This window comes from Tetrao urogallus (assembly GCF_951394365.1).
Source record: "Tetrao urogallus genome assembly, chromosome: 13".
Lineage (NCBI taxonomy): Eukaryota > Metazoa > Chordata > Aves > Galliformes > Phasianidae > Tetrao > Tetrao urogallus.
In genome coordinates this window covers 13,394,077-13,412,222 of record NC_136826.1, presented here as the reverse complement: position 1 = coordinate 13,412,222, position 18,146 = coordinate 13,394,077, and the positions used below count along the sequence as shown (strand labels likewise).

General features: G+C 34.3%; 1 protein-coding gene across 1 annotated transcript in view; it reads right to left on the bottom strand.

Moving 5' to 3' along the window:
* Nucleotides 1–3,717: 3,717 nt before the first annotated feature.
* The window catches only part of DIAPH2 (diaphanous related formin 2), a gene marked incomplete at both ends in the record, with an annotated part of 142,713 nt that continues 128,284 nt past the window's right edge, over nt 3,718–18,146 (bottom strand). Inside the window, one exon of the mRNA XM_079541832.1 lies at nt 3,718–3,782. Coding sequence (XP_079397958.1) covers nt 3,718–3,782 — 65 coding nt within the window. The remainder of the gene's footprint in view (nt 3,783–18,146) is intronic.

The following is an 18,146-nucleotide window of genomic DNA, read 5'->3' as shown; positions in this document are numbered from 1 at the left end:
CCACGTAACTATTACCAGCTTTAAGTATTTCCTATATTCTCAATATAGGACATACTAAATTCACCCATCAAAGCATAATTCGCCTGAGGGATGCAAAAGCAAAACACTGCAAAGTTTCCTTTATAAAAGCTATAGGAAGATTTCTAGAGCCAAACCTAAAATGCAGCCAGATTCTCAGCTTAGCAAACCATTTGTACATTGTGAAGTGAATTTGAATTAGGTCATGAATGAACTGTGGTTTGGATAGAAATCGTCAAAATATGTTGGTTTGTTTTTGTTTTTGTTTTTACAGCATTTCTCTGAGGTAGTACATATACCACACATACAAATGCAAAAATATACATATATTCATAACTGTTTGCATAACACAGAAGGGAACTACGAGAATGTTTGCAATTGTCTCTACATTTTCAGAAAAGAATCACTAATTCCGGATAACATTTCCCATATTGATCACGGTTCTTTAAAATCAGAACAAATTACATAACAGTATTTCTAGGAATGCTTCCTGAAGGTGTTTGTCAATGCCCTCTTAGGCACTAATTTTGTTTTGGCTTTAACATCAGTTCAGAATATGGTTAACACAAAACAAACATCACTTACGTGCTGGGAAAAGACATTTGCTCAATCACAAACATACATGACAAATCATCCTGCACTATTTCTCAGCAAACTCATCAAACTTGAGCAAAAATGTCCTGTGTCTTTACATTTCTGATCAGTACTGCCAGTAGTTTTAAGCAACAGAGATGCATATTTGTATATGATTTAAACCATTCATTCCCATGTCAATTGCAAATTTAGTTTAATTCGTTACAAAGGTAAGATTATTTTCCTCTTAAATAAACTAAGAAATGTAAACAGTGTAACACCATAAAAAAAATATCTTCATTATTTCTAACTGGTAAAATGTGAATGCAAAAAGATGTGATAGGATACTGTTAACTTAATGTCTCAGAGGACATTTAGTGAAAAATAATTAGCGAGAAATTTATGTATGAAGCCTCCAGCAATTTTCTTTCTGGGATTATTCTGAATACAAATATAGTTTAACTGATATATTTCATTTTTTTTTTTAAATTAGAAAATAAGGCAAGTGCATTTCTGAAAAAGGTGCTACTACTCTACACTTCTAGAGAAACACGTGACAAGTCTGAAAATCAGATCAATAATAAAAACATTAAAAATAGCTGCAATTTAATATAGACTGAAAAAACTATCAAAAGACAAAGTGACCAGCATCAATTTCAGAAAATATTTTAGACTTCATAAATACGAGCACCCTATATTTACATAAATTATCCTCTAAACTAGTTTTCCTTTGAAAGACACTTTTGTTCTAACAGATATGTCCATTAAATTATATAAATGTTTCAAATACGAAAAAAATAGTAGTAAAATAGAAGTATTAGATGATGATGTTATTTTGGATTTGTTTTTTGCTAAGATTTGGTTCTTGAGAATCTGCAGTCAGCTTTTACAGACCTTTTAAAAAATACAGCCATGGAAATGAAAAACTTGTGCACTAATAATTACTGCTATAGTATAAAGATTCTGCTTTGAGCTGTTAAGTTTTCACATATAAAGATATCAATACCTCTAAATCCCAAAATGCTCATTTTAAAATTTGAATTTTAATACACTATTGATTGTAGTACAAATTTATATTGACATTCTGCACCTAATCCTTTTAAACTGGCTATGCACATTAAGCACATTTTTATAACTGCAAAATTAATATGGCTGAGTAAAAGGTTGACGTTGACCTTACAGAAAACAGAATGTAATTCTTTGTATCTCTTATTGAAAGAACTGAGAGACAGAACAGAATCCTGTTGCATGCATTTTTTTTTCCAGAAGTACCATACAAGACTTTGCTTAATTACTAAAAACACAAAAAGCCCCAGTTTAGGTAAAGTATTAGTTGACAGCACACATTTCACAAGGCTTCATTTGCATTCTTGTGTTTAGTGATGCAGCAATGGGCAAAAACTGTATCCTTTGAAGACCATTAAAAAAAAAATAGAAAAATCAATACTTGGACAGATAAGGAGCTGTATCTTTTATCTTTTCTTACAGTAACTGTGTATTTATGAACATAGCTTGAAATTGTAAGCATTTATCCCTATACAGCTGGATAGTCTTTAAAGTATCTTACCAGATAAGCAAAAAGAATCTACTGTACAAAGACGCTTGGCTCAAGCAGTAGTGCAAAATTACACCGCCCCAGTATCAAACGCTCCTCTAGAGCTAGCAGTTTGTGCACAGAAAGTAACGTGACTTCCAAATATTCTTTCTATACCATTAAAAGTTTCCCATAACCCCAGGCAATAAAAGTATTCATACTAATTCATCAATCAGTAATAACTTGAGAATAAGTGCCATCTACTACACTGTATCCCGTCTTTCAAAACACCATAGTTGAACAACATACAAGTAGTTCTACTGGAACTCCCACTTAAAATCCTCCATCTCATCCAAATAAGCATCAAGTCTTCAGTACAAACAATGGTGAAGACTGACCTGAACACCAAAACACACTGTACATTCAACTAGAGTCCGGGGAGAAAAGAGAACTGTTAAGTTCCCCCTTGAGTGGCAGAACATAGACAGTGTCAGCTACCGAGCTGACTGCTCACCTGAGGTACTGCAGTGCAGGGGCTGTATACAAAGTAGAATGGGAGGAGTTTCCTAAAAAATCAGATTGCTGCAATCATTGTTCTCTGCTATATAGTGCGCCAGGTAGAGAGCTTATTCTTAGCTGCAAAACCCTCAGAACTAAAATCCACCACAGAGATCCCGCTACATGTTTTACCTGAGAAACAGAGGAAAAACTTAGAGGCAGCTCTGAATAGCTTCATAATGGAGTCCATATCTAAAAACCTACACAAAGGTATCTTCAGTGTAATTAAAATAGGACAATCATATTTTCCCCAAATATCAGTATAAAGAATATATAAGTTCACAATTAGAAAATTTCTCTGTATATTCAGTTAAAAACATATTCTGCCCATAGTATCGTTTCATTTTGGCGAAATCCTATGCTCTGTTTTATTTTTTTATTTTTTATTTTTAGCAGTGATAATTTTATAAGATTATACATCATTCAAGTCACCAAAAGTGTAGATATGTGGTATAACCTACTTGCAGCCAAACTTGCTGAATCCACCAGGCTTTACATAGAGACACAGATTCCCAGCAACCTCACTGGGGCTATGCATTGCGTTCTTATGGTTACAAAAACGATTCTGTACATCAGTTCATCTCTGAATTTTTTAACATACAATTTTATTACTTTTTTCCTTTCAGGTCCAAATGAGAACTGCAAATGGAATCCACATCTGTATTCTTTCAATAAAGGTCTATTTTCTTAGCCATGTAAAGCACTTTCTAGGAACCCCCAACTCCTTTCATTTAAATTACCAGCTTTAAAAAAAGGAAAGGAAAAAAAGTAAAGAGGAAGAAAAAGGAAGAAAAAGGAAGAAAAAAGAACAAAAAAAAAGACCTTGCTGTTAAACACTGTTTACAGATCTTTGTAGTTGGGGTAATTAGATACAGTATGTGGATTATTTAACAAAAATTACTTAAACATCTTTTGCATTTAGTCAATACCAGTATTCTTTTGTGATCGTTGCCAATTTGGATGATAAACTCTCAAAAATATATCAATGTAAATGTAAATAAAACAATTCACTAAATTCTTTGGCATCAGAAGAATCATATAGCTGCTCTTGTTCCACTGTGACGAGTACGAGAGTCTTCCAAAACCACTTGTCTGTTATCTGTAATGTAAAGACAGAAAAAACAAATTACTGTAGGATTTGAAAAACGGATAGTGCAACATCAAGAGGTTTTCCAAACAGCCCTGAAAAACATTTCAAATGATATGTAAACAAGTAACCAAGAGATTGGATCAGGAAAGTTTCACACTACAGCTGCCAGACTGAGTTCAAGAGTTCTGCAATCAGCAGTAAATTACTTTCTTAATCTGAGAAATCAGGTGATAAAAGCATTAAGAGAATCTTGAAACACTGTCCCCTTGGAAACAGCACACAATTAACAAAATTCTGGGTTAATGCCTCATATTATAAATGACCTACGTGCAGAAATCTCTGGAAAAATATATATCAAGACCCTAAGACTGAACTAACCAACATGGTAGTGGAAAGCCTATTATAAGATGCTGGGAGTACCAAAGTGCTAGACTACTTGCTATGATTTAGTACCGAGTTGAAAATAGAACAGTCAAATCAGCCATTTCCTAAGCATTTCCTGATTGTACAATGTGAACTTTTAGTATGAAATATTACACAGTAATTATTGCAATGAATAATATGTCTTTCATGGGAAAAAAAGACAATCATAGACTACCAACCACAACTAAGTGCCCCTGCTTAACTTTCTGGAGGTCTTGATCTTTTTCAAATGAGGTCTTGCTGCATAATTTCATTTTATTTTTTGGTCACTGTTTATTTTTATTATAGCCTCTTGTATTCTCTTGTTTTACATCCATGTTACTGTTCTTTGTTTGCATCAGTACCAGACCGTCATTGATACAGGATCAGGGCATCCCAGTACATGCCCTGTCTAATGGGTAAAATATATTCTTTGAAAAAGATTCACTATATTATAACCTAACCAAGTCAGAAACGGCCTAAAAACATTAAATGAAGTTCTGGGGTAGTCAGGGATCAGTGAACTATTTCCGGACCACAACAGAGGATGCTTGTGAAGACTGCAAGTGCTCTGCAAAATCAGCCTTCCTTTTCCCTATTCAATAGAAGTATCTCCAATGCTATAGGGAATTAAGGCTCCTTTAGCAAGATATTTTGTTCTTTTTATAGTTCTGCCTTGCCTCCTTTTCCTAATGAATTTATCCATGCATAAAGTATTCAAATTACCCTAAGTCAATCTGTTTTGCATGGGAATAAATCTCTACACTGGTTGCAGTCACTAGGCACTGGAAATTACGAGCACAGAAATGCTGTCTAAAACCCAAGATGGAGAGTTACCAATTCACATGTGCTGCTGCTCATCTTTAACAGCGAAGAGTAAAGAGTCCAGTGATAACTGCCCTCAGTGGCTGATTTAACTGTTCTGGGAATAAATAATATCTACAATGTATAAAATATTTGAAAAGGTGTTGAGCATCACTGAACCTGTAATATGGATCTAGTAATATAAGATAACAAGACCATAATAAGCTTAGTGTATAAATGTCTGCCATGCAATAAAAAATACAAATTTTTAGGCAGTGTATTTCAAGTCGATGTCATTCAGCGACTTCAACCTTCAGACCTTCTCACTTACATTCTGTATGTGTAACACACTACTATTAAAATCAATTAGTAACACATTGGTTAGCAACAGGAAAATATTTTTCCAAAAAAATTTGCTCTACAAATATGTTTTCCTTTCCTTAACGCTTTTGCATTAGTTCTGTTATTAAAAGAGGAATCTCAATAGCTGCAACAGATTTATTAACTCAGTGGCTTTTTATCAGCATGAAACTCAGTTACATTAGGAGAAAAATAAATGAGATTTTGCAGAAGTGCAATATCAAGATTAAATGATTTTTCTGTTGTGCTTTCTACTTACTTACTTTGCCAGGTAGCACATTTGTGCTCTACTAATTATAAACCTAACTTTTTATGAACAATCAATGACAGTAATAATATAGGCAGTGTACGATCGAACTGCCCAGTCATAAGACTGTGTTATCTGATAATAGAGAAAGGCATACTGTACAAAACTGTATTTTAAAGATACTCAATTAGAATCTGTATTAATAGGTAACAACCACAAAAAGTGTTTTTTACATGCCTTATATTAAGATTAGGGTACTATAGTAAACACAATAAGTAAGCGTACTGTAAACCACTGTAACTTGAGCTTGGAACATCATTTGGTTAGTTCATTAGGAATTTTTTTTTTCAGTCAGAGTATTAAAACTATGTTATTAAAAGCTACCAACTCAAACACATGATTGCATTCAAAATGTTATTTTTCTGCAGACCTTCTGATAATGCTTATCAGAATAGTATTCAAGTTACTACCATACATAACTTAGATTGTCACCCTTAGATTAGGGATAAAATAAAAAAAATGCCAACAATCAAACATGACTGGTACAGATAACTACTGTTTATTTATTTTGAAAAAACATTTTGAGCAGTTAGCTAAATGGAAAAGGTGAAGTATCTAAAACTTGTAGGAAAACTGGCTAAAAAAAAAAAAAAAAAAAACAAAAAAAAAACAACAAGGCTTTTGAGAGAAGAGTACTACCAAAACTATTTTGTCTTCTTCAAATGCAATGGTCAAAGGACCCTCAAAACTGAACAACACACAAAAAATGTCTTAGTTAATCATATAAATAAATCCCACAGTAGTGGTAAAATGGTGAATTCAAAAAGGGGATAGCATAGGTCTCTGGGTGCTCAGCTAGCAATTCCTGCGCTGGTGCTCATGTTGGAGGATACAAGCCTCATAAGGGAAACTCTGAAATGCTAACTTATTCAGAAGTCCACTCTACTAATTTGCACGCTCAGTTGCTACTTTTTTTTTTTTTTTTTTTTTAATACTTATCGCAAGGTGAAAAAAATCATCATATCCGATGATAAAAAAAATGTTAAAACGGGTACCTGCTCATGTTGACTTCAGAAAGATCATATAAGGAAGGAACCCAACATGATTAAAATACTTAAAATTTCATTTTTTAAAGAATTTTGACTTTGTAAAGGATGTAGAAATGCATCCCGTAAGGGAATCTGAAAGGCCTTTCTACTTTTGGGAATCAATGAAAGCATTTGCATCAAATATTTATTCATTCATGTAAAATTTTGTTCACTGGGAAATCCTATTGAAACACATCTTGTTTTCATGAGCAGCCCAAGGGAAAACACTCATGCAGTTCCTGGTAGTTCAGCAAGCACCACAAACAATATAACATCAAAATCAATCAGAAGATCAAGGAAGTTTCACATAAGAACAGAACAACTACACTATGCTAAAAAGGAGTAGGCAAGACACTTCTGTTTTAAATGTGAACTATCATGTGACAATTTCAGGGAACAAACAACGCATCTGTGATATTGATGACATCAGCATTCCACCTTTAGAAGATGGAAGTTAAAGAAACATAAATCATCTCTTTGATCTGAGTAAAATACCTAAATATTTGCTATATCATGTCAAAGATTAACATCTGGATAAATTAGAATCAATTTGTACCACTTTATCCTGGCTAGCCTGTAGTTTTCTCCTTCAGCCGTCTATTCACAGGGAAATTTAGAGCCAAACTACAATGCAATTTGATGTAACAGCATATTATCAGTTGCTCTGAAAAGAAACTTATGACAAGAACTTGATTGTTTTTCTTATTCACTGCATTCGTCTTTGTCATTTTAGCTTATCAAAAGTGAAAGGTACATTGTTTTAGAAACAGCAATTGACAACAAATGACAGAAGCAGAATTTGTAAAAAATCTTGCGAGCACCTCCGTACCAGCTATAACTATGTTCTCTACATTGTCTAGCCTGTATCAATGACATAATTACAGAATATAAACTAAGGAATAAAATAGTCATGGAAATTAAGAGCTTCAACCCTGCTTTCAGTGTCTGGAACAAAATCTTTCTGAGAAACAGCATCTCGAGAGAAAGTAGCTCTTCATAACCTCAATTCTGTTAAGATACTGCCCATCTCTGTAACATTTAATTTCAAACTTTCAAAATGTGTCTCTCATATTAAAAAAATAAACAGACAAACAAAAAAGCCCCACTCAGTGAGGTAAAGATCAGCAATGGGAGAAATGAAACCAAAACAGCACATCAAAAAGCACTCTAAAATAACACTGTCCAAAAGATCTTTCTTGCAAGTGATTAAACAAGAAAATACAAGTTTTAAAACTGAGTTAAGGGAGCAATTTTTTTTTTTTTAATTTATTATTACTATTATTTAGTATTTTGGACACTTATTTTAACCAGAACAGGTACACACTGTACAAAACGGTGTACAAAAACAAATACCAGCAGTCCAAAACAGCACTTCTTTACATTCTGTATTACAGATAAAATGCTTTAAAATTGAATAACATAAGAAATGTAAATGTTAAACGTGTGAAGACATCTCACAGCTCAGCATAATCCAGCTGTAAGCACAATCAACATGGTATGGGAACAGAAAAATAACACTTCTGCAACAGAAGTCTATGATGCTGACCTTTTGTATCACAATTCTGTCAAACTTATCTTACTTATAGCTGAAAAAAATCTAGTACATTTAACATTTTTTCTGTAAATGCATCTGCAATTTTTATTTTCAATGTTTAAAATAAGATTTACTACAGCTTAGCTCGGACTTCACAAAAAAAAAAAAAAAAAGCTTAAGCCCAATAAGCTGAAATTCCTTAAACCTTTAAATGATCTATTTAATATTTCAATTTAACTTTGCTTCCTTTGTTAGTAGTACCACTTGGGATATGCATTGAAAGTTCTTCTACAAGAGTTGAGATGGAAAAGCCTCAGTTTGAGACAACATATGCCCGCCTCAGGGGTTACAAGAGAAATCAATCTATTTTTCTCCTTCCCTCCAAGGGTAATTGGCTTTTAAAATTACAGAGGAAAAAAAGGCCTTCACGTCAGTACAGTGCAGGCACACATACAGCCATTTTCCATTTCTTTTCCTGTTTTAATTCTCAAGCGAGAACTAAGGAAAGGTGGGAAAACAAAGAAAGAGAGGAATGACTGCATCAGGTTGAATACGATCAGTAATAATCAGAACTGTGACCAGCATCTGAGTCTGGAATTTAGTGAAACCTACTACGAATAGCTGTCATTTTCTTTTTCCTAGTCAGTATTTTTAACTTCTCATTTGTGATGAAATTTTCTTCAATTTCTGTGGCATCCTGCACCACTGGTGTTCACAGATATTTTGTCACAGAACTCAGCATACATCACAAAGTTACAATTATTGCTTCACTGCTATCGTAATCTCACTAATACTGACTTTTAGTCCACCCTTCCGAAATTGCCTCTTACAAGTAGCAATCACAGCTGCTTACGACCCTCAGGCTTCACTACACACGATCACACACACACACACACACACACACACAGTATTCAGTTAAATCTACTGCTCCTCATCCCTCTAACTTGACTAATATTAATTGATTCAAAGCAGTGGAACTCATAAGATAGTCCTCAGATTTTTCTGATTGCTATTAGATGTAATTTATAATGCATTACTCGTGAGAATTTCTTACTTGAGGTATGATATGCAGAAATATTTTTCAGTGCACAACGATGAGCAGTCAGAGCCGACTATAACTGATACACAAAAACAACAAACTGCTGAAAAATTCAAAATAATGTAGTCTTTTGAAAACTACTAAGATTCCCCTTCAAGCACAGCACTGAAACTGTACCACTAAACCTTTAATGTGAACTTGCTCACAGGGACTGTATATACAGGTGTAAAGCAATTATTGGATTTGATATCTGAATGAACTCAGGTTCCCATTAGAGCCTGAATGCTTCAATGACCCTATTATTTTCCTTCCATTGCTCTCAGACCTGATCAACTTAATTATTCTGACTAGTGAAACATTTAGGACATGAATATATGATTTGTTTTAAACCAAATGAGACAACACAAAGTACTCCATAAAGTAATATATAAAATCCCACAGGACAAACGTGATGTGTCAAATCCTGGAAGAAGGTCAAGTCCAAGCAGTAGTAACAAAGAAACAGTAAAGGAGATGCACTGCAATAAAATTAAATTTATTCACATATCCTTCCATGTCACGTAAAGTGAGTTTTGCTTATGAATTAGAAAGGTAACATATTTCAGAGAGTAAACAACTTAGGTCTCCTTTAGTAAGCAAGAAACTTCAGCTCCCAAATACAGAACGCATCTCTTTCGTGAGTACACACAGACTTTCAGCAGTTGTTCACAAGTAAAATTAGAGTCTCTTATAAAAAACGTTTTATGTCAGAAATGACAGATTTGTTGATACAAAGACATTTCCCTATTTCAGCTGTACCTGCTATTTTACTGCTAGAAAGAGTGACAGCACAAACGTGTACACACATTTTGAACAGACTGATATGATGCTGGTAAACCATATTTAAATCATTTAAAAAATAAATATTTAAATAATTCAAAATAGCTTCCAAAATTTGATATTCCCAGCTCCCCTATTCACACTACTGTTCTCACAATTTGTATTTGCTTTGAAATTGACCATAACATTACAAACAGGACAGAGAAATACAGTAATAGGTTCTGAACTTTAAGTATACGAGCAGACAAAGTTAGCATCTTTTCATCTGAATGCATTTGTCCTTAAAAAGAATCAAAGTGACATCGAAGTGGTCCCCCCGTCCCTTGCCTCCTTTCGCTAATGATATGTAATGGATGCTGAGCCTGCAATAAACGTGTCTATGTCCAGCTAGATCGCCATCATTTTAGAATCTAATCTGATACTTTTAAGAAAGAAGAAAGTCATGAGAGACCAACACCAGCTTGTGCTGAAGGCATTTCTTGACATCAGCTTTCACTTTGCACTTCAAATGTAAGTATACGATTTGACAAAACGTACAGTCATGAAAGAAGGCTCTTCACCTCTTCTCCAAAATTGCCTGATAGAAGTCAATATCTATTCCTTTACAAAGTTACAATCAAAAACTGCCAGATGAAAGTCAAAAGGGGAAGCTTTCCAACTATTCCTTACAATTATTTATTAAAGGGCTGCTTACGAACACATTTGTCTCAGTAGGATCATCACTCCTACCCACACTTTTCAGTTTTATCAGTTAGCAGCTTAAATACTGAAAGTTACATCTCCCATGCACAAATACTTTATTCTTTGCATAGAATATGGAAGCAATGAACTCAAACCTCTCTTTTCTGCAAAGGGATTTCAGAACGAGAGTAACACTCCAATAACACTTTATTCTCTCCTGCTCTTGCACACAAAACGTCACCAATTTTTCCCCTGTACCCACACAATTGACAGCCCTTGTCAAAAGTAAACAATTTGTTTTATATCCTGCAAAAGACTGCCTCTTTTATTTTTTATGCATCAGAAACAAATTCTCTTTATAAAAACATAACTCTGCAATAACTTGTAGTCTACATGTAAAATGAAATACTTTAAATAATACAATAAAGGCAGACCATCCATAATTATTTTTTGATTAAATAAAATATCAACATTTTTTATTCATGGATAGGTTAACATTTACAATTCAGCATTTTGCAATATTTAAACAGAACTGAATATGCTATGAGAAAACTTAAAACGACATCACTCCTGTATGACCAGCTGGCACAGGCTGCAGTCATCCGTTCCCATCTGCACCTTCATCATACAACATTAAAGGGCTCCTGTACTAAAAAAGGGCTCTTGCTTGAACCTGGCAAGAACATTTCATCACCTCTTACCTGCTTAGACATAACAACAGAGATTTACTTAACATGCGACTTTTACTATAAATTATTTGCAACAAAGACATATGCCAATCATGTGAATCAAATTTGCATTGCTTATTAAAGTAATTCATAAAAATGTTATTTTTATAATTTTAGACTATCAGAAAAATAAATCCATAATCTGGATCTGCTTTGCAAATGAAACTAAACAAAAATGCACGTGATGATACAAAACATACTTGCAAAATCTGCCAATTTATCCCCGCTCTATCAATATAGTTCCTTCTGCAAGGACCTCAAAGAATGTGCAGTGAAGGTAGCACACCATTACAACACATGCAATTCAGACAGTTCCTAAAACTGGCGACTATTTTATGACAGCCTTAATAGTCCATTTACAAACAATACAGGGAAAACAATGCTTAAGTGTACCATCACTGCATATTCAGAAGCACGTTTAACATTTAGGGCTTTTTAAGACCCTATAACCAAATACTACTTCACAATGGGTCTGACTAAATTGACAAACGTTTTAAAAAATGCAATTGTATACATTTGGACATAGCTTCTCTAGAAGCAAAACACATATATACACAATAACTTCTTCTCTGAGGTCAAGCTACTCTAAAGATCCAAGATGAGAAAATATATACCCTTCTTTACTAAACAATGAGCTGCAATAATGCTGATAACCTGTATTATACATTATGAATAAAGCCCCTAAAAATTTTTATCTGTGCTAAAAGACCAGATGTGGCTTGACAGACACCAAATAACACATCCCTATTTATAACAAGATATGCATGAAGTTCTCAATGCAAGTTCCAAAACTTTCAAATACATATTTTGCTTTATTTTAAAGAACAAATGAACTATGCAAAGCTAAAAAGAAGTTAAGCTATTTCTATTGACTGAGCTTAGAAACCTTCCTCATCCTGCTATTTCTACTGAAGATACTCTCCAGGCCACCAATTAACAGACAATACTTTATTAAAACCCACAAGTGTTGCACTCTCTGGACAAAAGAAGAAATGGAAAATTAATTGGCATCTTTCAATATCTCAACACCAACCAGAGCTGCAGACTTCAGAAAGTATGAACTTTCATAAAATTAATTACCACTAAGAAAAGGAGCTCTGGAGAAAGCAACGCCAAGGTTAACATCATTTTTGTCATGCAGTGATAAAATCTTAATGTTCCCTACACTTTTTTTTTAATATTCTGTTAAATGATTGTATGCTGCCTTCTAAGCACTTTCAGTTGAAATTAACTTACACTAAAACTCGAAGTTAGGTGAGAGATGTACGACTTAAATGAGAATATTTCCATGTATTTTTAATTATTGATTTAGAAATACCTATATCTAAATGCTAATGCTGACATTCATAATATGAATAAAAACACTTCTACGTAAATGAATGCTACTATAATAAAATGGTAGTAACATGCTGACTACATGAGAAAATTATTCTTTCCTTCCTCAATCCAGCCATGACCTTCTCCTGAGTAGCACATATCCAAAGAGTTTCAGGAACAAAAGCCATTATATAAGCCTTACATAAACACTCCACTTGTCTTCTTTTTCTTTATCTGTCGGTTATCTACCTACCTAACCTCAATTAATATAGTAACAAATATCCTAGATCACTTCAGTTACCGCCTTTTGCCCTTTTCCGATTCTCTCATTCTCTCCTGAAGCATGAAAGATCATCACATCAAAGTACCTGAAAGGTTGCCTTACGATACTGAATAAATATTAAATGCCTTTTAACTGTACACACCGTTTCCACTCTGTTTACAAGACTCCTTTTCTCTCAGCTGCTCCTTCTAATAAACACCTGCTCTGTAGTTCCTTATCAACATTTTGCATTTGTAAGTCTCTTTTGTGAAACTTCAAACTTATAACAGTTCCCTGCATATGGAATAGCACAACCACCCTCCTTGAGAATTTTATCTAGATAAAATGAGAGATTACAAGATCTTTTCTGTAACACATGCATACAACATAGAAAACCTGCATCAAATCAGTAGATACTAATTTACCCTGTGACCAGCAGAAAAGGAGCTTTAAAACCATGGTTCATTGTAAGGCATGAGCTTCTTCAAAACGTTCTACAGCAAAATTTAGTGGACTATCCAAAGCTTTTATAAAAATGGAAAAATAATTCAACTCGTTAGATAAGAAACTCGAAGATAATTCAAATCGTTAAGCTCAAGACCTCACATGGACTGCTCACCCACACCCACCCATCTGCTGACTTGTGCCACGCAGACTGGCTTCAATGCAGCTTTACTGTCCCGTCTTGCTAACTGAGGGACTGTGGGTATTTTTGTTTGAAAAATACACTTTACCAGCTTCACTTAGCAATGAAAACTGTTGCTCTACACTTTTAAGTCTCATTTGGTTACTGCATTGTTTCTGAAAGTTAAATTACTTTCTATCAATTGCTGACAATCCTCTTGTGTTCTCTAACCTCTTTGTCAGTTATTAATTCCCTTAATACATTATCTACTAGCTATTCTTCCTTGACGTACTAAACTTAAAGTATGATCAAATTCTCTTTTATATAACCCTTTGATACAACATTGCAATTCTGCACTGATAACTGAAAAAGAGTTGCATACAAAAGTATGAACAGGGGAACTAAGAACTACCAAGCAGACTCAAGAACAGCAAATAACTGCACTTTTTTCACTCACACAAATCAGAAAAATTAAATTCTAATTAGCAAACAACCATGTATTTCACCTTTTGTTTAGCTAGTGAACAGCCACAAGATGCTCTAGTCATTTATTTATGCTCCCATCATCACAAATTTGAAGCACAATATGCAACGAAGAGCTGGTAAAATATGTTCTCCCTCCTGATTACATTATGGGAGAAAATGATTCTCCATGACTACTTTCTTAGTTTCAGCTGTGATGAGAAGAAAAGGAAAAAAGTATCTTATATGCATTTCCTTACTTTATTAGTAGGAATGACAAGGTAAGCCTCATTTTGCCTATTGTTTACCTCCATTCTTAGCCCTTTTCATTACAGAACATAAAACATAATTATTACATATACTTTTCGAATTTTTCTGGAGTCTTCCATCAACAAAATCTTCATATCAAATTCACTCTACTTGGTTTTGTTTTCATTTTGCAGATAAATTATATTCATTTTTACTTTTCTTTAATCTTTCCTGCATTTTTAGAATGTGTCAATGCAGCCATTCTTACAAAAATTTTGATTGGGATGCACCAATAGGTCCACAGGAAACTACACCACTCTGGTATCATTAAAAAGGAAGGCAGTCACACTCAGGCTTTTTATCCACCATAACACAGCTAGACTAAGAAATATCCCACTTATTCAGATAATGAACCTTATGTGAATATAAAACTTGAAATATTATATCCATATTCACATTGACTGGATGGGAAGTAGGAATGACATCTTACACAAAGATGCAAAAGCAGATTTTGGAGAAAAAAAATTCTGCTATTCAAGTTTACCCAGACTGAAAATGCAGAAAAGATTGATAGGGCAAGGTTAGCTTGACTGTGTGCAAAGTAGCAGAAGAGGGTCAGAACAGGTTACTGCTGAACAGTACAGAAAAACAAGCAAGTCATTCAAGGACAAATCTTGGCCTTAAGCATATCCTGAATGCAGAGAACTTGATTTGTTAATAAAGACAAAAATTGCCTGATAATCCTCCTTTTCATGGAAGAGATTTTGGTATCCTGTGTGCTGCAAGATGTCTTCTAGCCTTGAAAAATAATTATTTCCTGTTATAAACCAAAACTTTGCTTTTCAGGTGTACCCCTTCCCCCCCAATCCTTTTGGAACTCTACAGTACAACTCCAGATCAAGTTTTACCACACAAACAAGGAAATTAATTCAGGTGAAAGAAAAGAAAGCCAGGAGCCTCTGCTTGGGGTAGAAGAGAGTAGGAACTTGGCTGCCAGATAAAATGATTAGGAAAATACATCCTTGGTGCCACAAAAATAAGACTAATCTATCAGATACTTTTTGCCCAAAGCTGGCAATATCCCCTAGAATTATATTCTGTTGTCTGTAAACAGTTTTAACTACGAGCGCCTTCAATTTCATGAGGGAATTTTTTTTTTTTTTTAAACACTTGAACTAGTTTCATCTTTAGAAATAAGAAAGTCAGTGTGTTCACATGAACTTGAGATTCACGATGTACTGTCTTCTAACTATCACTCACTTTTTCCTTCATTGATTTTCTTGATAACTGGAAAGCCAAGGAATTCTCCTTGCTTTTAAAGCCAAAGCAATGAAAATCATGAACCATCATCCAAGCAGCAGAGTGCTGGAGATTGCAGAGAACGCAGTGCAAAGCCCGCTTCATTGAACTGAACTTTTAGTCAAAAGACATGTTACTTTTTTTTTTTTTTCATTCTCTTGAACTAGACTTTTTTAGATAGCACTTTCTAAAAGACAGAACTGAGACATATCTTTTCTGGATGCTGACAATTCCTATTGATAATCACTTTTCTTGCATATTCTAAGTATTAATGACAGTGATGTAATCTTAAAAACCTCAAATTTCATTTGTCCTTTAAACTATGCTATCAGCTGCATATGATGAATCAAAAAATGAATTTCCAAACTTTCCTACATAGCATTTCAAGAGAAAATAACAAGGAAAACAACAGTAAATAAAAAAATGACTGCATTTAAGCATAACAACTTGACCTGCAAGTTCAATGGACATCCCGTAACAGCACCCATGTGGCACTGTGGCTTAACATCCCTACGTGAGCAAAGCTACACCAGAAATACACTATCTTTATTCAACTGGAAAAAGGATTGATACGATATAAAGTCCGCTTAAGTACACTTTATTTAGAAGCTTAGTCCAAAGACACACCAAGTAACAGAGATAAATTTAAAAGTAAAGAAGAGATAAAGAAAAAGGTGTGATATGCAGGGCTACAGATCCTTCTTATGAAGACGCTCTCCAAAAGCTCAATTCCTCTCTAAATTAATAAAGTAGAAACGAGCATGGTCTTTACATCATGACTCCAGTATGTGGTATTATGTATGCAGTCATGACAACAAAAAATTTACAGGAACAAAAACACTGGTAGGAAGTAATAATACTATTTCCACTGTAGGATACAATTAAGGGCAACAGTATAAAGGCATTTCAACTCCCTCAACCCCCAGAGCTGATTAATGTCTAGTAGAATTATTACCTACACATCTAAGTGGCACTGAAAATCTCAGTATCTTTAAAAATTCAAGGTCAAACAGTCAGCAGTTAAGCAAACCACTTAACCTCTGATTTTCTGAGTCTAATCCTGGTAGTTTAGCCAGCAGCCAAGCTCTTTCCTTCCTTCTTTCTGAAAAATAGCTTAATCATCAAGTCAGACTCTATGCAATTAAAAGCAAACAACTCACTCCCTATAACTGACAAGTGAGATAACTAACTACTAATTTGTATCCTACAAAATGTATATTTAAATCAATAATACTGATATTGGCCATATCCAAATAAGACACTGTAACAATTGATTCCTGTATCTCCAGGCCTCCTGCCTTTGTAAAATTTACTTTCTGTAAAAAATCACACTTGGATTCACATCATGCAGTTGCAGTATTTCTCCCTTATGAAACTCTGCATTCATTTTGTCAGGATGCCTTCTCTTGCCTTTTTTGTCAGATGACCTATGAGACAGCCATTCACGCAAACTACAAAAAGGCTCAGGGAGTAGAGCTTGTTTAGCTAAAGGGGGGGATCTCTAACTGCAACCTGTGACTGCAAAGTGAGGTCTTACTTTTGTGAGGCAAAAACACAGTTAAATTCTTCTTGGTCATGTAGACGGTATAACAAGGGGTAATAGTCAACAACTGCAGCTTAAGTGTAGGGGAAAAAAAAAATCTTCATTACAAATGTAGTGCAACAGTAGAATGAAGTAATCAGGCAGTCATACAAGATTTGAGGACCTGGCTTGACAGCACAGCTGGCTTCATCTAGTAGGTGACACTTACGCTTCATAAGCTGGAGGTTGTCTTATATGATTTCTAGAAGTCCCTTCTAAATATGTCATCAATTCTTACTTCTTAGCAAGCACATATAAAGGATTCAGAAATAATAAATAGTAACACTAGTTATTTGGGGCTCACCATTAGTATTTATATCCATACTCTCAGTAGCTCTAAATATCAAGGCTATGATTTCAGTGCTATTTTTCAAATGCAAAAGTTCTCATTCTTGTGGGTTTTTTTTTTTTTTTTTTTTTTTTTTGTATTTTTCCCCCTCTTTGCCAATTTATCATTTCTAATTTATTCAAAGCTTAAGCCAGAATTTTTCAGTGAGACTTCTTCATAAGTAATTATATATAATGAAAATAAATTTACATCTATTATTTATTTTAGTTTCTAAAATAGTTCTTATGTGCCCATAGGCTAAAGAGAAAGTAAACAAAATTCACAGATATGCTCTGATCCTTCTATTTGGTGTACCCAGCAGAGAATAAGTCAGGTCACTTCTGGTCTGTGCATATGGGTTTCTTTGCAAAACTGCCTGGAGGAGCACCATGATGTAGATGCAGTGTGCACATGTGGATCAAGAATCTCAAATACACCATTAAACATCTGCCCATGCTACAGACACAGCCAAGGGGACTTCAGTCAGCACTGTGATGGGGGGAAAAAAGCCTTCCGTATTATGTATAAGTAAATAAATAAAAAGCTC